This window comes from Xiphophorus maculatus, chromosome 9, assembly GCF_002775205.1.
Source record: "Xiphophorus maculatus strain JP 163 A chromosome 9, X_maculatus-5.0-male, whole genome shotgun sequence".
Classification (NCBI taxonomy): Eukaryota; Metazoa; Chordata; class Actinopteri; order Cyprinodontiformes; family Poeciliidae; genus Xiphophorus; species Xiphophorus maculatus.
Genome location: NC_036451.1, coordinates 30,494,755 through 30,517,155, shown reverse-complemented (window position 1 = coordinate 30,517,155; position 22,401 = coordinate 30,494,755). Strand labels below are relative to the sequence as shown.

At 41.3% G+C, this 22,401-nt stretch overlaps 1 protein-coding gene across 5 annotated transcripts in view; it reads right to left on the bottom strand.

Moving 5' to 3' along the window:
• The window catches only part of LOC102229261 (myomegalin-like), an 81,985-nt gene that overhangs the window by 37,202 nt on the left and 22,382 nt on the right, over positions 1 to 22,401 (bottom strand). For all 5 annotated transcript variants that reach the window (XM_023338923.1, XM_023338924.1, XM_023338928.1 and 2 more), the window contains 5 exons: positions 3,835 to 3,945; positions 1,981 to 2,057; positions 965 to 1,088; positions 725 to 879; positions 478 to 592 (listed from right to left, as the gene is read on the bottom strand). In XM_023338923.1, coding sequence (XP_023194691.1) covers positions 478 to 592; positions 725 to 879; positions 965 to 1,088; positions 1,981 to 2,057; positions 3,835 to 3,945 — 582 coding nt within the window. The remainder of the gene's footprint in view (positions 1 to 477; positions 593 to 724; positions 880 to 964; positions 1,089 to 1,980; positions 2,058 to 3,834; positions 3,946 to 22,401) is intronic.

Genomic DNA, 22,401 nt, shown 5'->3' with positions numbered 1-22,401 from the left:
GACAATTTTTTAAAATACGCATCAAGTTTGTTTTAATATTCTTAAAGCCACATTAATTACAGAATAATTAAACCTGTTTTTTTGTTGTGTTTAATCAGATGAATAAAATTATTTCAGCCAAACATTTGTTTTAATTAGTTTTGATTGATTAATTATATGGATTTATTGCATTGAAACCTTTTCTTGTATGATTAATTAGACTTTTTTATATAAAGGTTCCAGTTGGAACTTTGCATGTTTCTGGTACACCAGTATATCTGACGCACAAGCTACATTCGCTAACAGCAATAGGCGATGAAGCCACTTCTCTCTGACACTGGACTGGCTCATTTAGTCGATAAATATTCGGATTAAAATCTGATTAATTATTTACAGACTTTATTAAATATTTTCACATTTTTCATTAGTTTAAAATCTTCAGTCTGAAGTTTTATTTTTGCTCTGGCCGTCAGGAAAAGACAGATGGGGTGAAAATACCTCGGCGTCTCGTTCTCTGTTCTCCAGCGAGGATGAAAGGTCATGAACTTTGACCTGGAGCTCTTCGACCTGGAGACTTAGCGACTGTTTCTGCTGCACCAAATCCTCAACCAGCCTGAAACAGGAAGTGGAGCGAAGCTCAGAGATCTGAGGGAAGAACTCGCCCAGAACCAGATCTACATGAAGTCTGTGGTGAACGGATGTTGGGTTTATGTTGGAGAGGAAGAGTGAAAAGGTTTTCAGTCACCTGTCTGCGTCAGTCGGACTCGTCTGGACTCGAGCCGAGTCTCCGTGTTCCTCCATCTTCTCCAGCATCTCCCTCTGCAGAGCCAGGCAGCGCCGGGCCTCGGCGTCCGCCAGCGCCGCCATGCGCCGGGCCTCGCTCCGGGCCGCCTCGGCCTCCTGGACCACACAACCACAACGCTCAGGTGTTCAGTTTATGATGACCGTTTCTGGGTGATCAGCCAATCAGGAAGAGTCTCTGGACCTTTTGCAGCAGCTGAACTTTGTCCTCCAGGATCTGCTGCATGTGTCTGACCTCGTCCTGCCGCTCCACCAGGCGGCGCTGCAGCTCTGCTTCATTCTGATTGGACAGGACCTCGGCTGTGGATCTGAGTGGGTCAGAACATCAGCTGCTGTTTTAGCGAAGCGGCAGAAATACTTCAGCTCCTAAATATCAAAGATTCTCTTGTATTTATACAGAGAAAATGTAATTTTTGCTTTTAGATGGATATTTCTGGTGGTTATTATCTGAGAGTCATTTAAAGGGATCAGATTTCGCCTCCAAACTGGATTTAATATCAGGAAGTAAAAAAAGACTGAAATGCTTTAACAGTCAAAGTCATGCTGAACGGACACAATTCGCTTTATTTAGTTTAAAAAGCAAAAGACTTTCATTTAAATTGATCACAAAATACAAATTTATCATTCATTATGTGAGAGAAACCGAATTTATTAGTTTATTTATTTATTTTACTGTTTATGTGTTTTATAGTTCACAGGTACCCCAACCAGTTTGTTTGTTTATTGTAATAAGTTCATTCTTCATTGTAACTTGTTCATTATTCAGAACTTGGTTCTGTGTCCATCTCCTGCCTTGATGCTTGGTTCTCATATTTCCTATTTGTCACTGAATGCAACGTGTGTTCCTCGAACGTGCCGTTTGCGAGGCAGTGCGCTGTTTTTGTTCTGCTGAGGAGACAAGCTGAGTTTTTGTGTTAAGGTAAATAAAACCTTTTTTATTCGCAGAGAAAACTCCTGACATGATCTGTGTCTGAGCCCAGCAACATGTTGACATCTAAAAACCCAAATCTGCGACCCAGGCTGAGGATTTAATATCTGACGTAAAACAGGATCCCCATCAGTTTCAGTTTAACAAGCAGCGGGTTTAAAACGTTGAAACATTCAATCTGGACTGAAGGTTTTCCTCAGCTGAATAAATCTGACGCCGGCCCTTTAAGAGCATCAGGCGGGCGGAAAACGTGAAGCGGGTCGGCTACTCACAGCGCCTGGTCCAGAAGCTCCTGCTTCTCCTGCAGATCCTTCTTCAGACTCTCAACCTCCACCTTCAGCTCGATGTTCTGCAGGACAAACAGGAGGAACAATGAGAAACTTCTGACAACTTCCTGTTTACTTCCTGCTCACTTCCTGTTTACTTCCTGCAGATTCAGTTTCTTTCCCTGGATTCAGGATCAGATTCCAGAGGTCAAAGGTCATCAACAATATGTTTAAAGCAGCACAAACAGAATTTTAGCCGCGAGTTGATTGAGGCAAAATTTTTGGTTGACCTCTGATGACCTCTGGAAACTTTTTTAACAATATCTTTAAAATGACAATCAACATTTTTACTGCACAAACATTTGACACCAGTTCTGGATTTGGGTGATGTGAGGTTGACCTTTTGACCTTTAAACTTTCACTAATATCTTCAAAGCAAAAGCAACACAAACAAACATTTGGCATCTGATAGATCTGAAATACAGATCTACGTTTTCCAGCCGTTCTGGAGGAACAACGAGCAGAACCAGAACCAGCACCAGAACCAGGACCAGAACCAGCACCAGCACCAGGACCAGAACCAGGACCAGGACCAGCACCAGCACCAGGACCAGGACCAGGACCAGGACCAGGACCAGAACCAGGACCAGGACCAGGACCAGGACCAGGACCAGGACCAGAACCAGAACCAGAACCAGAACCAGGACCAGCACCAGCACCAGGACCAGGACCAGGACCAGGACCAGAACCAGAACCAGGACCAGGACCAGGACCAGAACCAGAACCAGGACCAGGACCAGGACCAGGACCAGAACCAGCACCAGCACCAGGACCAGGACCAGGACCAGGACCAGCACCAGGACCAGGACCAGGACCAGAACCAGGACCAGGACCAGGACCAGGACCAGAACCAGCACCAGAACCAGGACCAGGACCAGAACCAGCACCAGGACCAGGACCAGGACCAGAACCAGCACCAGCACCAGGACCAGAACCAGGACCAGGACCAGAACCAGAACCAGGACCAGAACCAGGACCAGGACCAGGACCAGGACCAGCACCAGCACCAGCACCAGAACCAGAACCAGAACCAGGACCAGCACCAGAACCAGAACCAGAACCAGGACCAGCACCAGCACCAGAACCAGCACCAGCACCAGGACCAGGACCAGGACCAGCACCAGCACCAGAACCAGCACCAGCACCAGAACCAGAACCAGGACCAGGACCAGGACCAGCACCAGAACCAGCACCAGAACCAGAGTCCTCTCCTCTGGGTTTGTTTGGGTCTAATCTTAGCTCCTCCACCTGCTGCGTCTGTAACATTCAGCAGCGCCTCCACTTTTAGCCCTTTGCTTCATCTGCAGCAACAAACCGGACTGGACCGGACCGGACAGGACCAGCGGCTCTGCTCACGTGCAGCAGGTCGCTGACCCACTGACACACAGACACAGGTGTCCGGTTCAGATCCAGAGCCGGGCTAAAAATGGAGCCGGGGCAGAATGTGGGTCAGTGGGCTGCAGGCTGCAGACGCACAAAATAAAATGATTATTTTTAATATTTTACAAAGAAACGACGATTTTAACTTTTGAAACTCAGAAATGTTTGATTACTATTGTTTTCTGTCTACAACATAACTAATGAGGCCCCAACGTGTAAAACAAGAAAACTATATTAAACATATTTAATTTAAACAACAATCCTTTATTTATTTAAATTCAACAAAAATCAAAAGTAGCATCAAGAACAAAATCACCAAAAATGAACTGACTACTAATATTATGTATGATAATCAGGTTTATCTGATAATTTCAGCAGTTTCATAAATTAATTGTGCAGCAACACTCTTGTGCCACTCACCGCTCGGTGGACGCCGTCGCCGCTCTGATCAAACTTCTGCTGGATCTTCTCCTCCAGGAAGTAGATCCGTAGCTTCAGGCTGAAGTTCTCCTTCTTCAGGTCGTTGAGGTGCTGCGAAACGGTGCGGTAACCACGGAAACCAGAGTTAGCCATGAGCAGCGGCGCCGCGGGGGCCTCTACAGACCCCATCACACCAGAAACTACCACAATATCCTGAAGAAACGCAACACAAGCTGAGCAACTGCAGCACAGCTCAATGAAGCTATCGCTAACGCTAAGACAGTCGGGTCAGGATCAGCTGGGCGGGGCAACAAGGCTACTGTTTTTACCCCCAGAGAGAGAGAGAGAGGAAGAATGTGAGAGCAGAGCGTCTGATGAAAACCAACAGAAGGCGGCAGAGCAGAAACAAATCATGCAAGAGTAAAACGTATTTGGTAAAAAGTCGACTCAAGTCCTGAGTAACTGATCAAATGATCAATCATTTAATACTTTAAAATTACATCAATCCACTTGGGAAATCAAAATGAAAACCGAAGAAAAGGAATCATTTCCAAACTACATGACATGTTAGCGGAGGGATCTGGAGGAGAACCAGCGTTCAGAGGCTGAAGGACACACCACCAACACACACCTCACAGTAATAACTAAAGAGAACAACACACACCTCACAGTAATAACTAAAGAGAACAACACACACCTCACAGTAATAACTAAAGAGAACAACACACACCTCACAGTAATAACTAAAGAGAACAACACACACCTCACAGTAATAACTAATGAGAACAACACACACCTCACAGTAATAACTAATGAGAACAACACACACCTCACAGTAATAACTAAAGAGAACAACACACACCTCACAGTAATAACTAATGAGAACAACACACACCTCACAGTAATAACTAAAGAGAACATCTGTGGAGCCAGAAAAGCTTCATAAATACGACGGTCGTCTCAGAGCCGAGCAGAAGGAAAAGTTCTTCCATTGTGTCTGGAGATGCAATAAAGTCCAACAGTTCTGGAGGGAGATTAAAGAAGCTCTGGAGTCTGATAGGTAGAAAACTACCAACATGGTTCATTCCAGGTTTACATCCTGATAAAGATTCCAGAAAAATAATTACTGCTGTGGATTTATGTTTAAGAGTCACAGCACTGTCATGGAACCAAAACGTTCACAACTTTACCAATGAATAGATTACTCACATTTTAATGTTTTTTCCAAATCACTTCTTATCAATAAAAAAACTTGTGAAACTTTAACAGAAACTGCAGCTGTGAGTCTGTCTGGTGGCTTTTTAGTTAAAACATGTTTGTGTTTCATTCAGTGGGAAGAAAATCCAGAAATTTACTGAAGAGTAAAAAGTACAGCAGTAAAAATACTCCTAAAAGTGAATTTTTTCAAAAAAAGTTACTCAATTAAATGTAACTGAGTAAATGTAACTAGTTACTACCCAACTGTGGCTAACAGTAAACCTGATCTGATTTTCCTGGAGGTCAGAGGTCAGAGGTCAATCACCTTGATTCATTTTCCCAAAAAACAAAATGCCAACATCTGGAGGCTCCAATTAAAAAACTCAAATATTAAAAAAAGAATCAGACTGTAAATAAATACAAACATAAACATGGATCTAAATGATTGGCCTGTCAGAATAAACCACGATGTTATTGATCTGAGATCATAATAATAACACAACATCACATTCTCAAAACCAATAAACTTTAAATTCTAGTCAACATTTATCACTGGAACCAGAAAACACTTTAAATATACAAAAATAAATCATCAAAACAACAAAAACAACAGAGATAATGAAATCTCTGAAAATGAAAACACCAGACTGAAGATTTTATCATCCAGTTTTTGGTAGAAAGAGAAAAACGATAAATTGTAGGAATGGAAATTATTGATCTCGTTTTAATTTATCATGCGATTCATTGATTTATTGGGCTGCTAAAATGCACTGCAGGAATAAATAATAATAATAAAAAACATTAAAAACTAAAAATAAAACACCATAAAAGTACAAAAGAAAATAAAAATGACTTAGACTTAGACTGACTTTATTGTCATTTTGCATGCACAGGGTGTATACAGAACGAAATTTCGTTGCATAAAATGTTAGGGATTCCTAAAATACAATTTTATATTGACAAATGTTAAATTGAATGTTTCATGTAAAGACTTAAGTGTCATGAAGCGGTGTGTTGAGGCAGACGCAGCAGACCCAGGTAGGATGAATAAATGGTTTTAATAATGAATGTCCCAAAAAGTCCAAACAACCAGGCAGCACGACTGAGCAGAAGCCAGGGCTCAACGCCGGTAGCAACTGGTAAAATGAATGGACCAGACGAAGGACTGAACGCACATTAGACCAGGACCCGACAGAGACACAGAGACACTAAATACACACAGGGAATCAGGGAACGAGAAACACCTGGGGACTAATCAGAGGGAGACAGGACAACACGGAGACACAGAAAAACACAGATCCTGACATTAAGCAAATAATAAATAATTTCCAAATAAATAATTCTACAACAGAACAAGAAAAGCGTTCTGGCAAAAAGGATGAAACGGTAAATAAGTATAAAATTAAACTCATATTAAAAATATAATCAACTTCAGTAGCAAAGATTTTGTGGATAACTGGAGAATTTGACTCAACGTAAATATTTAATTTCATAAAATAAACTAAATGTTTTACATTCAGTCAAATGTGGATTTTTGTTTTTGTTTCAATTCAGCAGAAACATTGATTGGAGCCACAAACTGTGACCTCTGACCTCTGATGGGTGTTTTTGATGGAGCCGACGTCCTGACCCTCTGCCAGCGTTCAGGTGAGTTCGGCTCCTGCAGCCTTTGGGTTTTTTCCTCCCGTCTCTGAATGAAGGTTCTGTTTAGTCACCGTTCTGATCCGGCCACAGGGAGGCGCTGTGGCTCCAGCAGGCCTGACTGCAGCTGTCTGTCAGCCAGGAACACACGCAGAGCGTCCAGCTCCACTTCTTCAGGCTTCGACCGGAACCAGAACAAACTGCGCTCAGAGCTGCAGGAACGTTAATGCAGCGCCGCATTTACAGCAACGCAACTTCTAAACGTCCAGCAGCTGAATATCTGCAACACGACTGCAAACACACCAGTTCTTATGTTTTCATCAGAACTTGTTCTCCTTTTCCTCCTTCTGTCTCCTCAATTATGAACTAATTCGTCTCAAAGCAGGTCACACTAAATACCTGCAGGATCATTTTCAGGAGAACTGTTGCGCCTTGCTGCGGTTGTTTGGCTTCGGCCATAAAGAGATCTAAAAATAAAAACAGATTGAATTTCCTCACAGACAGCTGCAGCGCCCTGACGTGTCACTGGTTGCACTGCTGCATTCCTCGTTCAATAATTTCATATTAAACACAGGCCACAAATAAACTGAAAAACACGACACAGTTCTGCTGAACTTCACCCATTTTCTGTCAGAATTAGCAGCTTTTAGCTAACGGCAGAACTTTCATACAATCTGCCACAAACAGAGCAGGTCTTTCAGAAGGTGGCGCTGTCGCTCTGGTTCTATTAAATCTACATAAAAATGGACGCCGTTTGTAAAGTTACAGTCACAAATTAACAGCAATAATTTCAGATATTTAAAAAACATTTGTTTGTTTCTCAGGATCATATTTTCACCATGTGATTCATTCAGTTACTAATGTCAAAGTTTCTAACTAAATAAATGGAGACAGGCTAAATATTTAGTTAGCAAGCTAAATATAAGGCTCCAAACTAAATATTTAGTGAACAATTTATATTTCACTGGACAAACTAAATATTAAGAAACAAGCTCAATATTTAGCTAAATAAATACACCACGCTAATTTGTTTGCTTGCTAATATAACTAGCTTGCTAATTATTTTTTAGCTAAAGCTAAAGTCTAAATGTGTAGCATTTAGCTGAATGTTTAGCTAGCAAGCTAAATGTTTAGTTAACCAGACTAGGCTAAGTGAAATGTCAGTTTCAAACTAAGTATTTAGCTTGAAACTAAATATGAATCCAGCAAGCTAACTGCTCTGTTCAGTTAACCACCAAACAAAACAGTTAGCTTGCTAGCTAAATGTTTAGTTAGTAAGCTAAATGTTGCCATCTAGCCATCATTTCCACAGAAAATCCAACCATCAGGGAAATTCCTGCCAGACGATTCCAGGTTTTCCCGTCAGACTGTCAGCAGTGCTGACTAACTGAAATGGAAACATCAGCGCAGTCATTCGGGTCCAGGGCCTGAAACCCAAAAACCCAGCAGGAGAAACGTCAGCGGCTCGTCCAGAGGTCAGAGAGAAATGATCAGAACAGGAAGTGAGATCAAAATGAAATCAGCCAAACTCTCCAGGAATCCATGAGGAGAGAAACACTGAGACCCCACTGAGCCTCACGCAGGATCTTCATGGCTCACACACACCTGCTCTGACCAAAGCCTGGTCCCCACGACACGAAACGCTGTTTTGGGGTCAAGGGTCAGATTTAGGACTAAGGTGTGAATTGAGTTTTGGTTAGGGCATGTAATGGTTAGGGTAAAGGTAAGGTTAATGTTTAGGCTGTAGAAATGAATGGAAGTCAATGGAAAGTCCCCACAAAGATAGCCAAGCAAACGTGTGTGTGTGTGTGTGTGTGTGTGTGTGTGTGTGTGGGTGGGTGGATGGACTGGCACGGCTCTTGGAGTTTTGCAGTAACAGCCTGACATTTTCCAGGTGGCAAAACCTGGTCCAAACAACTGATTGGGTCTATTATGAAAGAACAGCAAAAAACTGAACCAGAGAACTGAACCAAAGAACTGAATAAGAGAACTGAACCAGAGAACTGAATAAGAGAATTGAACCAGAGAACTGAACCAAAGAACTGAATAAGAGAACTGAACCAAAGAACTGAACAAGAGAACTGAACCAGAGAACCGAACCAAAGAACTGAACAAGAGAACTGAACCAGAGAACCGAACCAAAGAACTGAACAAGAGAACTGAACCAGAGAACCGAACCAAAGAACTGAATAAGAGAACTGAACCAGAGAACCGAACCAAAGAACTGAACCACAGAAATGAACCAGAGAACTGTTCGGAACACGCTGACCCAGCGTAGTCAGAGGAACTTGTTATGTCAGAACGATTGTTTCCTGGTGAGGACTCGTCACCAGGATGCCATCAGCCAATCAGAAACAGAGTCTGTGTCATGTGACAGCCAAGGAGAATTGACCGATTCTGATTTCTCAGGAAACTGAGAGTAAACACCAGTTCTTTCAGATTTTTGGGACCAAATTTCCCACGTCTTTGATTTTGTCATTTAAAAACAAATTTTTTAAATCCTACAAATAACAGTGAGACTGACTCCCTGGTTTTCCAATAAATTTATAAAACTATAAAGTGAAACCAGAGGACTGATGGAGCCAGTAAGCAGGATGGGATCTGTGCTTTCTCTGGTTGCAGAAATAAAAACCTTTTGTTCGTCGTGATGAGAGAAATGTGAGGAGTTCACCAGAGATTACGGAAGATTTCAGCCGTTTTCAGACCATAACAGTCATTTATCCCTGAGCGCTGCCTGGAGGGCCAGCAGGGGGCGACGGTGAGACGGGTCGCTCCGCCGTATTTCAGCTCACACAGAGAGACTTCAGCTGAACCGATCCACCGGGTCACCAGGACATCGGAACCAGAACCGGGGTTACTGTAGCTTCAACTAATGAAATAATAAAAACTGGAACTAATAAAACATTTCTGTTCACCGGAATAAATAAAAGTGGGAATTAATGGAGAAAATCTGTAACATAATCATAATACAAAACTTTGATCTTTTCCAATTCTGCTCCTAAAAATGAACCAAAGTATAAAAAACTAAAACTAATACTACAACTAATAGAAAATAAACTCAATATTATCGTACTAGTAATAACTAATAAAAACTAACAAACACACTCTAAAAACTACTTAAAACTAACTGAGTTAAGCAGAGAGTGAAATAAATAAGCTATAATGTAAAACGGACTGCAGATGTTTCCTGGTTTCCCTCCTGATGTGGCCAGAAAAACTCGGCTGATTTATTTTAGGAATTACTTCAGTTTTTCTTCTTCAGAAAATATTATTTTTAATAAAAACGGTGAGCTGGAACACGTCTGGTTTGGAGATCATTCTGTTAAAATAAATACCTTTCAGGATGAACACTGATTGCTTGCACTGTAACCCAGGGGTGTCCAAAGTGTGGTCCGAGGGCCATTTGTGGTCCTTGGAAGAATGTTGCAGTTCAATAATGCTACAAATTTGGCAGTAATGAGAATTTTAATAGTAAATTTAATTCTTCTTAAATGGAAATTTTTAGGCAGAAAGTATTTTTATTTTAACAGACGTGTTTTCTTTTCATTTTAACGTCATAAATAGGATTATAAACGTCCAGCAACATTTTACTAAAAACAAAAAAACAAAACATTTATTGTTCTATTAAACTTTAGTAAGACAATTTATAGAAACTTCTGATGTTACATTTTGTTCAGATGTCAAATAAAAAATGTGTGTATGTTTTTTATGGACCATAATTGTGCCTGAATAAAGAGGATGGACTGATCGATATAAAAAGTTAGTATTTAGAAGAGTCATGATGCCAGTTTGTGTTTTAAACACCTACATTTATGGGTTTAGTTTTTGCTGCATTCAGTCAGGAATATGTTTCATTAAGAACCTGATAAATTTAATTTTGATGTGTAAGACTATTCCTCTACAACAGGCTAAATAAATCACATTATTAATACAAAGTTTTGACTGTAACTTTACAAACATCAAACCCATCAGAGGAACCAAAGGTGGAATAAACAGATGTTATTAAAACAATAGTGAGGAGCAGAAGATTTCATTTATTTAATTAAAGACATAAGATATATATTCCCCTCCTCTAATATTTGCTTAACTCCTTGTTAGTTGCCGTGGTGATGCAGGTTTACCACTAATGCCTCTAATCTTTGGGTTGAGCTGCATTCAGTCAATAATCTGTTTAGTTCAGAGTCTGATCTATTTTATTTAGATCTGTTTGGTCGGAGAAACCAAAGAGGTCAAACATTTAAATCTGAAAGTTTTGTAGCCATCAAGCTTCTTTCTTTTCTCCACATGACTGAGCAAACCTGAAATCAGACCCTAAACCAGAACAGAAACTTCTGATTTTTCAGAAAGTCTCTCATCGTTTTTCACTGAATTTATTTAATTTACAGTCAGGCAGCTGCTCAGGCAGCCCAGCAGGTCCTTTTCTTACACTTCTGTAAATTCTTGTGTAACTTTCTCTGGCCTGATCCAAAGTCCTGTAGAGCCATGAAGACGTCCCGACTCCAAACCAGGAAGCAACCAGGAAGCTGTGAGCAGAGCTTTCCTCTGCCCCCTAGTGGCCGTCGGTGGCAGCGCAGGCGGCTCCTGGCTGCCTGACAGCATCATTACTGGCAGAAAGTGTGTGTCCACAGTGTCAAACATCCTTCAGGCCCGACATGTGTTTGCTGCCTGTTGGCGCTCGGCGTGGAAACACTTGATTTGTGCGGCTCTGACAGGAAAGCGTCCTGCTAAGTTAATCTTTGTGTGCGCTGCAGTGCCAGAGCTAATCAGCGGACGTCAACACGCGTACACACTCCGTAATGAGCCAGCGCAAAGACAAGCACGGCTCTGTGCCGCGGCCCAAACAGCCAGAGCACAATATTTACCACAAACCATTCATCTTCAGACAAACGCGCACGCCGACCCGCCGAGGAAACACGGAAAGCAGAGAGAGCCGGCCCAATCTGCTGGCGTAAACAGAACCGGGCCGGGCCCGGCGCTGCAGGCCAGCCCGAGCGAATACTTTCCATCAGTTTGTGTAAGCAATGATAAACACTTTACATGCAATCATAAGAGCATGCATTTCACTGGAGAGCGCCGAGCTTTTCCCACCGCTGCACTTCACAGAGAGCGGCTCTGCGTCTCATTCCGGCTGTTTATGGCAGATCCAAATTATGGGATCAGGTTCCCCCCAGAACCCAACCGACTGTCATGGCCGACGGGGAGGAACGCTACCCCTCTGTGAACTGCAGGCCATACGGGAAGAGAGAGAAAAACAAACCCAGACCTTCAGAGAAAACCTTCTCTCCTCAGAGGAAGAGCTGCTGGAAACGTCCCAGTTAAAGCCCGGACAAAAACATCAAGAATCTGAACTTCTGGGCCGTATGCATGTAAACCTGAATTAATTCCGGTTCTGGATATGAATCCAGAACCGGATCTGAACATCTCAGTCTGAACCAAACATCTCATAACGTCTTCATGCTTTGCAGTTTCTAACAAGCCTGCAGTTCACAATGTGTCCACTGGGTGGCGACAGAATAATGAGACTGATGTTGAAAACTCATGAAAGCTTTCTGGTGATGATGCAAACATTCTCAATAATTATTACTCAGAAGCTAAACATTGCAGTCAAAATGGATGGAAATAGTTCTGACATACGGGCCAAAGGAACCGTCACGTGAACGCGTACGGTCAAAGGAACCGTGATGTGAACGCGTACGGTCAAAGGAACCGTGATGTGAACGCGTACGGTCAAAGGAACCGTCATGTGAACGCGTACGGTCAAAGGAACCGTCACGTGAACGCGTAAGGTCAAAGGAACCGTGATGTGAGCGCGTACGGTCAAAGGAACCGTCGCGTGAAGACGTACGGTCAAAGGAACCGTCATGTGAACGCGTACGGTCAAAGAAACCGTCGCGTGAATGCGTACGGTCAAAGGAACCGTCGCGTGAAGACGTACGGTCAAAGGAACCGTCGCGTGAACGCGTACGGTCAAAGAAACCGTCGCGTGAACGCGTACGGTCAAAGAAACCGTCGCGTGAACGCGTACGGTCAAAGAAACCGTCGCGTGAACGCGTACGGTCAAAGGAACCGTCACGTGAACGCGTACGGCCAAAGGAACCGTCGCGTGAACGCGTACGGTCAAAGAAACCGTCGCGTGAACGCGTACGGCCAAAGGAACCGTCGCGTGAACGCGTACGGCCAAAGGAACCGTCGCGTGAACGCGTACGGTCAAAGGAACCGTCGCGTGAAGACGTACGGTCAAAGGAACCGTCGCGTGAAGACGTACGGTCAAAGGAACCGTCGCGTGAAGACGTACGGTCAAAGGAACCGTCGCGTGAACGCGTACGGCCAAAGGAACCGTCGTGTGAACGCGTACGGTCAAAGGAACCGTCGCGTGAACGCGTACGGTCAAAGGAACCGTCATGTGAACGCGTACGGTCAAAGAAACCGTCATGTGAACGCGTACGGTCAAAGGAACCGTCGCGTGAACGCGTACGGTCAAAGGAACCGTCGCGTGAACGCGTACGGCCAAAGGAACCGTCGTGTGAACGCGTACGGTCAAAGAAACCGTCGCGTGAACGCGTACGGTCAAAGGAACCGTCATGTGAACGCGTACGGTCGATGTGATGCCTCCGAGGTGCAGCAGAGCGTTTGTGCGAACAGTCATGTGGTGTCGGTTGTGTCTGCCCTGGTTTCTGCTCTCTGTGGATGGAAATCAAGCGTCGGGTCAGCGCAGCCTCAGGGCCGCTGCACTCAACCATCAGCTGGCAGGATGAACAGCGACGGCATGAGAGCAAGAGGAGGGCGGGGGGAACGGATCAGAACCAGGAATGAATCAGAATGGAAGGAGGAGAGGGAAGAGCAGTGGAGAAAGGAATGAGGTCAAAGGTCATGGCAGCCTGAACCTGAATGTGGGACAGTTTCCTCTGGTTGAGCTACAGAATGAGAGCTAGAGATAAACATGAGCGTTAATGTTTCACCCTGTTATTCATTCATCTATAAATGTAATTTGCTCAATTTAATTTGGAGCTAAATATTTATCTAAATATTTATTAGTAAGGTAAATATTTAGTTTACTATTTAGTAAACTAAATATTTTAGTTTATACATAAATATACAACCTGAATATTTATGTTGCTAATAGTTAGTTAGCTAAATATTCCAAACTAAATATTTAGTTAGAAAGCTAAATATTTATTTGGTCAAATAAATAAATATTTAGCTTTCTAACTAAAACTAATAGACTAAATATTTAGCTAAGTGAATAAATATTTGGTTAGCAAGCTAAGTATTTAGTATATTTAGTTTGAAGATAAATACTTAGTTATTTAACTAAATATTTAACTGTATAGTTAATAGTATTTACCTTAAAGCTAAATATTTAGCTTGCTAATATTTAGTTAGAGACTGACCGTTATAAATTAATAAGTTGGTGAAAACGTGACTTAGAAATGAACCCAGACTCTTTTGTCTTAGACTAAATAATCCAGATTATTGTTAATTTTCGACTGTGTAGCTTTACAAACGGCACCAATAAATAGATGTTATACAAACAACAATTAGCAACAAAAGATTGAAATGACTTCATTACAGACATACAGGCTCAGATATATACATACACCTCCTCTAATATCTCCTTCACTCCTTGTTAAATTGCCAAGGAGATTCATGTGTTCCACTAAAACCTGATGATGCATTTTCCACACATACCGCAGATCATATTAAACAGTCTTAACCCAATAGTTTAAGATGCTAATTTGCATTTTAAATACCTGAATTTATGTTTTGTTTGAGCTGCATTCAATCTAGAATCTATTGAAGAGTCTGATCTATTTCATTTAGATCTGCCTGGCTGAAGGAACCAGTAAGGAGGTAAAACTTTAATCTGCAGGTCTTGTGGCCATCCAGCCTCTGGCATCATTTTCTTTACAGAACTGGTCAAAACGATCCTGCTCCAGTGAAACGGGAAACAAACTGCTGTGTTTTATTTGTAGTAATCTGTTTACTGTTGGCCGGTGGATGTGCTGTAAACATGACTCCTTCCTGAACGTAAGAAATGAATTATTTTAATGTTCTGTCGCTATTTTTATGTCCCATGTTATAACTGAGATAATGTTGTGAAATGAAAACCAGCTGAACATACTCCAGCCTTACTGACAGCTACCACAGTGTTAGCCTCTCTGTGTGGAGCAGCCAAGCCTTTAATTATGCTGAGGTCAGGCTGGGACATCAGCTCAACACTTTGTGGCTGCGCATCGTGTGAACATGTTCCATCTCTTACATTTTAAGCTTCTAAAACTGTTTGGGTTCAATTTACATCAAGAGTCGCGTCAACCGCTCGTCTCCAAACATCGTATGTCAAGATTTCAGGCACTGGAGCCTAAATGAAACACATTCTCACATCAAACTGGCAAGCAAGAGCCTGTTTCAATTGCATTTATTAGTTTGAAATTTCCCCAGTTGAATGAAATGAGCAAAAAAGCCCAACAAATTTGGAAAACATTGTGCCGGTGCCAGGCGAATTATGCAGCGCTTGGCGGTCTGGCCCTGGGCTTGGGCTGCACTTCATTAGCCATCTTCTCTCTACCTTTCTCTGACAAATTCAATAAATGTTCATCTGGCTCCAATTAGGCCCTCGTTAGCAGTAATTGGCTTGGTATTTACTCACAGCATTACTCAGTAAGGGTACGCTCAGTCTTTCAGGCTTGTTATTTACCTGCCAAGTGCGTGCGCCCTGCAGAAAGCCTTCAGATCTCCTCAAAGGTCAACTTTCCTCCATCTAAAAACCCACATGGCAACATATATCTGTCTGAAGCATTGTTCCCGTCTCCAGTACACTCAGTTCCTGGCAGCTCTACTGAAAAATATGGTTTTCAAGATGAGATTTAAGCTGAAGCTGTGGAGAGAGTTGACCAAATGCAGCAGAGGAGACCTTGACAAGAGAACGGCCACGTTCTCCCAGCAGCCGATGAGAACCAAACGGCACAACTTCCATCTTTTCACCTTCGCAGAACTAAATCAAATATATGTCCGACAGTTTCCAAAGCGTCTGCATTTTCTGGACGCTCATGTCGCATTTATCTGACTTTTATGTCACTGACGTGAGACATGCGTCACAATTCTGCACCAGAACAACCAGGCGGTAAATCCTGATGTAAACAACGGCCGAAACCTGAAATAAAGAACTTATGAGTTTATTAAAGAAGTCTGTGATGGCATCACAATCCCCCCGTTCCTACATCCGGCGGCGCTTTAAAACAGATTTCTCTACAGAAGCTGCAATAAACACAGTTGAATCTTTATTTATTTATTTATCTGCTTTTATTAGAAGTTTATTTTTAGAAAATTCGGGGGAGATGAACTGTAAATTCAAGAAGATAACTAATTACATCTGAAAAGTCCCATGAAAGCTTCACAAATTATCTAGCTATCCAGCAAGAAAGTTAAAATTATGTAGCTAGTTACCTTTTTATCTAACTAGATGAATAGTTACCCATCTATTGATTCATAGCTGGCTATTTTGCTAGCTAGTTAAATATTTATTTTACTAGCTATGTAACTAGCTACCTATCTTAGATAAACAGATAGCTAGTTACCTAATTTGTGTAACTTACATGTGACTTTTACAGAATTAATGAGTAACTTTTTGGCGTTTACAGGTTTCTTTGGAACATTTGTCTTATTGTTTTCTGGAACATTCAGGTTTGTTTCACAGAACTAATCAGTTACTTTCTGTAACTCGTTCACTGAAGTAGTCATTTACTTTTATGAACCTCACATGTTTGTTCCCTAATAGCTATCAAAAGGTTTCTCTGACGTTTTGTTGGAGGTTTTAATCTTCTGGACATAGAATTCACAAGATAGATTAAATCCTAAACATAACAATTAGGCTGAATATATAAATTAACTATCCAAATTTATTCTAAGCTTATAAAAGTCTAAAAGGTCCATTTTAAAGGTGTTGAGTCTGAAGCCTGTTTGAGTCATATCTCTCAGCACAGCTGCTTGTTATTACAGGATGGGTGAGAAACGGAGGGAGAAAGTTTAGCTGGTGTTTTTATGTTTTTAGGGGCATTCAGAGGGTGGATTAGCGTTAAACAGACAGGGATGTGTTTCAGGGAGTTTTTTTGTTCAAGGTTTTTACTGGAAACTGACGCAGTAATAATAAGACTCGGCCTCATTCAGCTCCAGGTTCTGTACCATTAAACTTGATGGTTCAGTACCAACGTTTCTCTGGCAAAAGGAACTATTTTTCCAGGGTGGCCTGAGACTAAAACGTAAACTGGGAATGCTGCCATTCCAGATGCACAGGAAGAAAAAGATGAGCCTGCAGGAGACCCTGGCTATGTTTCTGCTTCCCGACAGACACAAACCAAAAAATATTCACTAAAATTAAGATTATGAAGCTTCTCTCAGTACAAACGTGGCTCAGCGTTGTTAAAACCCGATCAGGGTTAGAAACAGGAACTGGAACATTACGGAGAAACAATCCGAACCTGGAAGAGTCCGAAGGTTTCAGACGGAGAAGCTGCTGCTTCTCTCTCCTCTGCTAACAATTACTCCACTTTATAGTTCCCTCAATTATGGAAAAATCAGAGGATTTAACCAAAAAGCACCTGTTCCTCCTGGAGCTCAGCTAAAACCCAAGTTTCGACACTGCGCCCTGAAAGTGCAGAGTAAGCGATGCCACGTGGACGCGCAGCAGCCAGAGACGTTCTTCTCCTCCAATCATTTTTTCTTCCCATTTTTCTCTGGAATGTGAGGAAAGCAGGAGGTCTGCGCCACACATGTTCCTCTTTCACAATAACTGATCCCAACAGGGAAAACTCACAGAGAAACTCTGAGGAACGCAAAGACACCAGATCAAACAGGATCCAACACGGACACAACGGCTGACTTTGACTAGACCATTTGTAGAGCTGCAGGTGTATTCAGAATCACTAATTATATGTCCATTTATGTTTTTTGTAGAAAAATAACTTTCTCAGTTTTTTTTTCCAAAACAGAAAAAGGGAAATTTATGGAATAAGTGAAAACCTATCAAACTGTGATTCTGTGCCTTACCAGAGGCACCAAACTGTCAGAAATCACAAAGTTCAAACGTCCAGTTTCAGAGGAAAGGACTCCATGCTAGTCAGCGACCTCCACTTCCTGTTTGTTCCAGCCACGCGTAGCGTCAACGTCTGATGACATCACACTTTGAGTCGCCTGATTAATTCGCTCCAAACCAAGAAATGGAAACAAAACCAAAAAAATAAATAAACTGCTTGTTTTGCTTTTTTCCCAAAGTTTCCAATAAAATTCACCGGAATAGAATATTTCAGCAACAAGGCAGTTCAAAGTGTTTACATCATAAACATCATAAACACATCGTTCAGTCACCAGTTGTGAAAACCAGAAGCAGATTTTACATTTTGTCTTTCAGAAACTCAAATATGTTGGTGATTGTTGATTATTTTGGTTCAAAAGTTACTAAACAGCTTAAACTTTGTCAGTCTTGATTTAAATTTTTACTATTTTTATTATTGTATATTATATACATTTATTTCACTGAGATTAAAAATCTCTTTTACAAGACAATCCTGGACAACAGCAGAAAAATGAGATTACAGAAAACATTAACCCCGTCACAAATAAACTACTAAAAGATTCATCAGTTAAAACCTCTACAGAGAAACTTCTTTAGATTTGTTTTTCTGAAAATAAGATAAGATAAGATAAATCTTTATTGTCATTGTCACAAGGACAACGAAATTCAAAGGGTGCCATCAGTCGGTGCACATGCCCCAAAACAAAAAATAACTGTCTCACAATTCACACACAACGCAAGAATCAACAAACAACTGGCAAAAAAAAGAACAGCCACATTCTCACATCCATCATTTATGATGATTAATGGTTGTTTTTGATTGCATTTAGTTTTATTATTGCTGTCGGGTAGAAACTGTCTCTGAGACGGTTGGTTCTGGTTCTGGTTCCCAGAAGACGGAGCAGAAACCTAAAAAGACTTTTGTCCAAGTTCAGTTTGGACTTTTGGGGAAGTAAAAATAATTTCTCAGAATGAAGAAATTATAAATGGATTATAAATAAAAACATGCCGATAATAGCCGTCCATCCCACCTGGTTGTTTAATAACGATGTGTAAAACTTGTTATAAATCCATAATTAACAGAATAGAGACGTTTAAGAGAAACATGCAGGTACAAAACGTCTCCATAGTTCAGACAAACATAAAGGCGCTTTCTGTATTTCTCAGTTTGTACCAAACCTCTGCTGAAGACTCGATCCCCGAGCATCATCCTGCCACCACCGAGCCAGAATGTGGCGGGAAACCAAGCGATCCTGATGACACGACTAACAGAGGAAGCTGATGTTTCAGATTTACCTCCAGCCGTTCAGCAGGCGGTTTTCCTCGACCAGCTGCATGACTCGCGGTTTCAGTCATGTTACTGTAATAAATGCCGTCTTGTACGCGGCTATTAAAGGCTGACATTACTGTCAGGGTAATTGCAGGATCCAAGCAGCCGCAGAGTAAAAGACTTTTCTTAGTTTATAACTGGTTCCATATGATCTCTGTTCAATAGATCACATTAAAAAACCTTTTACTTCATAAACATACAGATACGTTTTACATGCGGCAGAAAGGAGCCAAAATGAAGAAGCAGCAGCAGAGACACAGCGAGGTGATGAAGATCATTTGTTTTTAGAATCAAAGCAAGCCTGTCTGTCTGTCTGTCTGTCTGTCTGTCTGTCTGTCTGTCTGTCTGTCTGTCTGTCTGTCTGTCTGTCTGTCTGTCTGTCTGTCTGTCTGTCTGTCTGTCTGTCAGGTTGTAATATTCATACAACTGGGAGCAGATTATTGGACACTTTAACTTAACAATTATCATCCGTGACTGACGCCGTGATCAAGTCAATATGTTGTCTCTGACCCGCTGAAGAGGGCTGCAAATTTACTGCACAGACCTGGAAGCAATTAGCAGTTCAATGCGCTGCATGTCCAGGTGGTGGCGCTAGAGCTCAGTGCAGCCGGACGCTCCGTGAACCCTCCACAGATGTTAAAGTCAGAGATGACGTTATGCAGTTCTGAGCTGACAGATGTAAGAATAACAGTCATCATTTTATTCATTAATGGCTGGAAATCTGGACTGAAGGGAAAGTTTTGCTGTGCTGCTGCAGCTGCGTTGCTGCAGCTGCGTTGCTGCAGCTCTGAGGATCCTAATGAATGCTGCTGCTGCTGCATTATGCATGCATCCTGCAGAATGTTCCAGGAATACACCTGCACTGCTGCACAGCGAAAACAAATGCCTCCAACTTTTCTGCTTCACCAGGTTCAAATACTGTTTTACTCTGCAGAACCCACAGAACCAGAACCAGAACCCAACCTTCAGGTTGAAGTCAAGCGGACACAAAGCTGATGATCAACAAACAGTTTAAGTGAAAAAGCAGAAACCAGAAAACGTATTTTCAGTCAAACATGTTGAAAACCTTTAGACTGCCTCAGTGCTCCATCTGTCTCGGTTCTGATCCAAATCTCCAGGAGTTTTAGAACCAAACATGAACAGAACCAGAGCGAAGCTTCATCCATTATCTGATGAAGGCTGAGTTTCCACCAAACTCTCTGGAAATCACCTGCGTCACACTGAAACAAACTAAAACACCTGAACCAAGTTACGGTTTGGATCTTTCATCGATTTAAACAACGAAACGTCTTTATGAAACGATGCTAGTAAAAAATGCTCAAAGGTCCGATTTGAAACTGGTTCTAAGTCAATGAAACCGACATAAGATGAGCTAAAGGAAGAATAACTGAGATAAGGTAAATTAAACAAACGAAAGCTAAATAAAGTTAAAGCAAACTTGGCTAAACTAAGCTAAAGCTAGCTTCTCTAGGCTAGAAGGGTTCTAGCTAATGTAAGCTAAAGGAAGCTAAGCTAAACTAACATTAAGGCAAAGCTAAACTAATCCAAGTTCAAATAAAATGAACTACTGAAGTTATAGATGAGCTAAACTGAAGAAAGTCAAAATACACAAGTTCAAGCTAACCTAGCTAAGTTAAAAAGAAGCTAAGCTAAATTAAACTAGCTTGGTGTATTTTAAGCATTACTTTGTTTCTTATTAGTTTCTTGGTCAAACATTAATAACTTGTACTTGATTCAATCTGTGAAATTAGAAAATTAAGTAGAACCTTTTAACATGAATGATTCTGTTGAATTTTTGACATTTTAAAAAACAAACATTTCTGAATTTTTACAAAATGTAAATGTAAAAATGTCTTAATATTCTGAATTTTTACGTAGAATAATCTAAAAAATAAGACAAATGAATTACAGACTGCTTGGAAAATGCAGATCAAAATTAGTATTTGCTTAAATTAGTGTTAATCTCTTGAATTATTTTTAGTAAATGTTCAAGTATTGATCTAAACCTGAGTTAATTAATAAGCTGTAAATCTCTGAAGAAAACACTTAAAGATCTTTCAGAAATACTGGAAAACATTTTAGATTACTAGATGCAAATATTTCCTTCTACTAACCTAAATCTGAGTTATTAGAAGTAAAAATGTAGGAAAGAAAGCAGATTAGAGAAGTAATTTTCCATGAATAAAACTTGTTAACTTCTGAGGATAAAGCAGAAATGTTCTGAATAGAGGTTTGGTTTTGGTTGATTCCACTGAGGATCGATCCAGGCTGGGATTCAGGTCACCAGATGGGAAATTATCTCCTGAACATTTCCTGTGATTCACAACCAAAGTATGTAGAGCAGCAGAGTTTGCATTAGTGAAACACGGACGGTTCTGCAGCAAACTGGATGCAAGAAAGGTGAAGTGACTGCAGGTCGAATCAGCAGAACGTTTCTGAGTGTGTTGGTGTTTCAGATGTGCTGGTTGGCTGAGCTGAAAGCTGAGCTGCTGCGTATCGATCCGCCGGTGTGAGTGCTGAAAGCCGACCCGCCTGCCACCCGGACGTCCATTAAGGCTCATCCGCCGGATAAACGGCTAAAAACAAACCCTACACCAGGGGTCGTCTCAGTTATATTACTTTAAAATATACATAAAAGATGCCATTATTACTTTCTAAATCTGATCCTGCAACATTTATCATTATTATATAATTTTACGGCTACAAAATAAACTAGAAAAATGTGCATGTGCTGTGAAAATGCAGTGTGAATGCTGTTAGCTGGTTTGTTTTGGTGAAAATTGCAGGAGCATTGTAAATCAGCTGCAGAAGAAAACAAAAGCTTTCAAAACTGTTGAAGAGGAGCGAAAAGTTTCAGCAAATGAAAACATCCACCTAAAGACGATTAGAAATCTGTGCAGAACATTTTTTCAAAACTGCAGTTTATACGGAAAAATGAGCTAAAAAGCTAATGCTAGCTGAAATACTAATGATAGCATGTAGGCTTTCATTGGCATGTTGACCTACAGTGAAATACCCCAGGGAGCGTGAAAAACCCATGTAAAAGCTAAAATTAGCTGAAGAGCTAAAACTAGCTTAAAAAACAATGATAGCCCTGGGTTAGCACTAGCATGTTGACCTAAACTCCCACTGACTGCAGTTAAAACAGGAAAAGCAGACATTCCTGCTGTTAGTGTTTCTGCTGACATATCAGAGAAACACCAGTTGATGCATGTTTGGCCTCCTCTTCCTGGAATCAAGCACATCTTGAAGAAGGATGGAGGCAGCAGCTTCTGAAGAAAAAACAGTGATTGGCTGCAGCTTCCCTGCACTGACATGTGATTGGTGGATC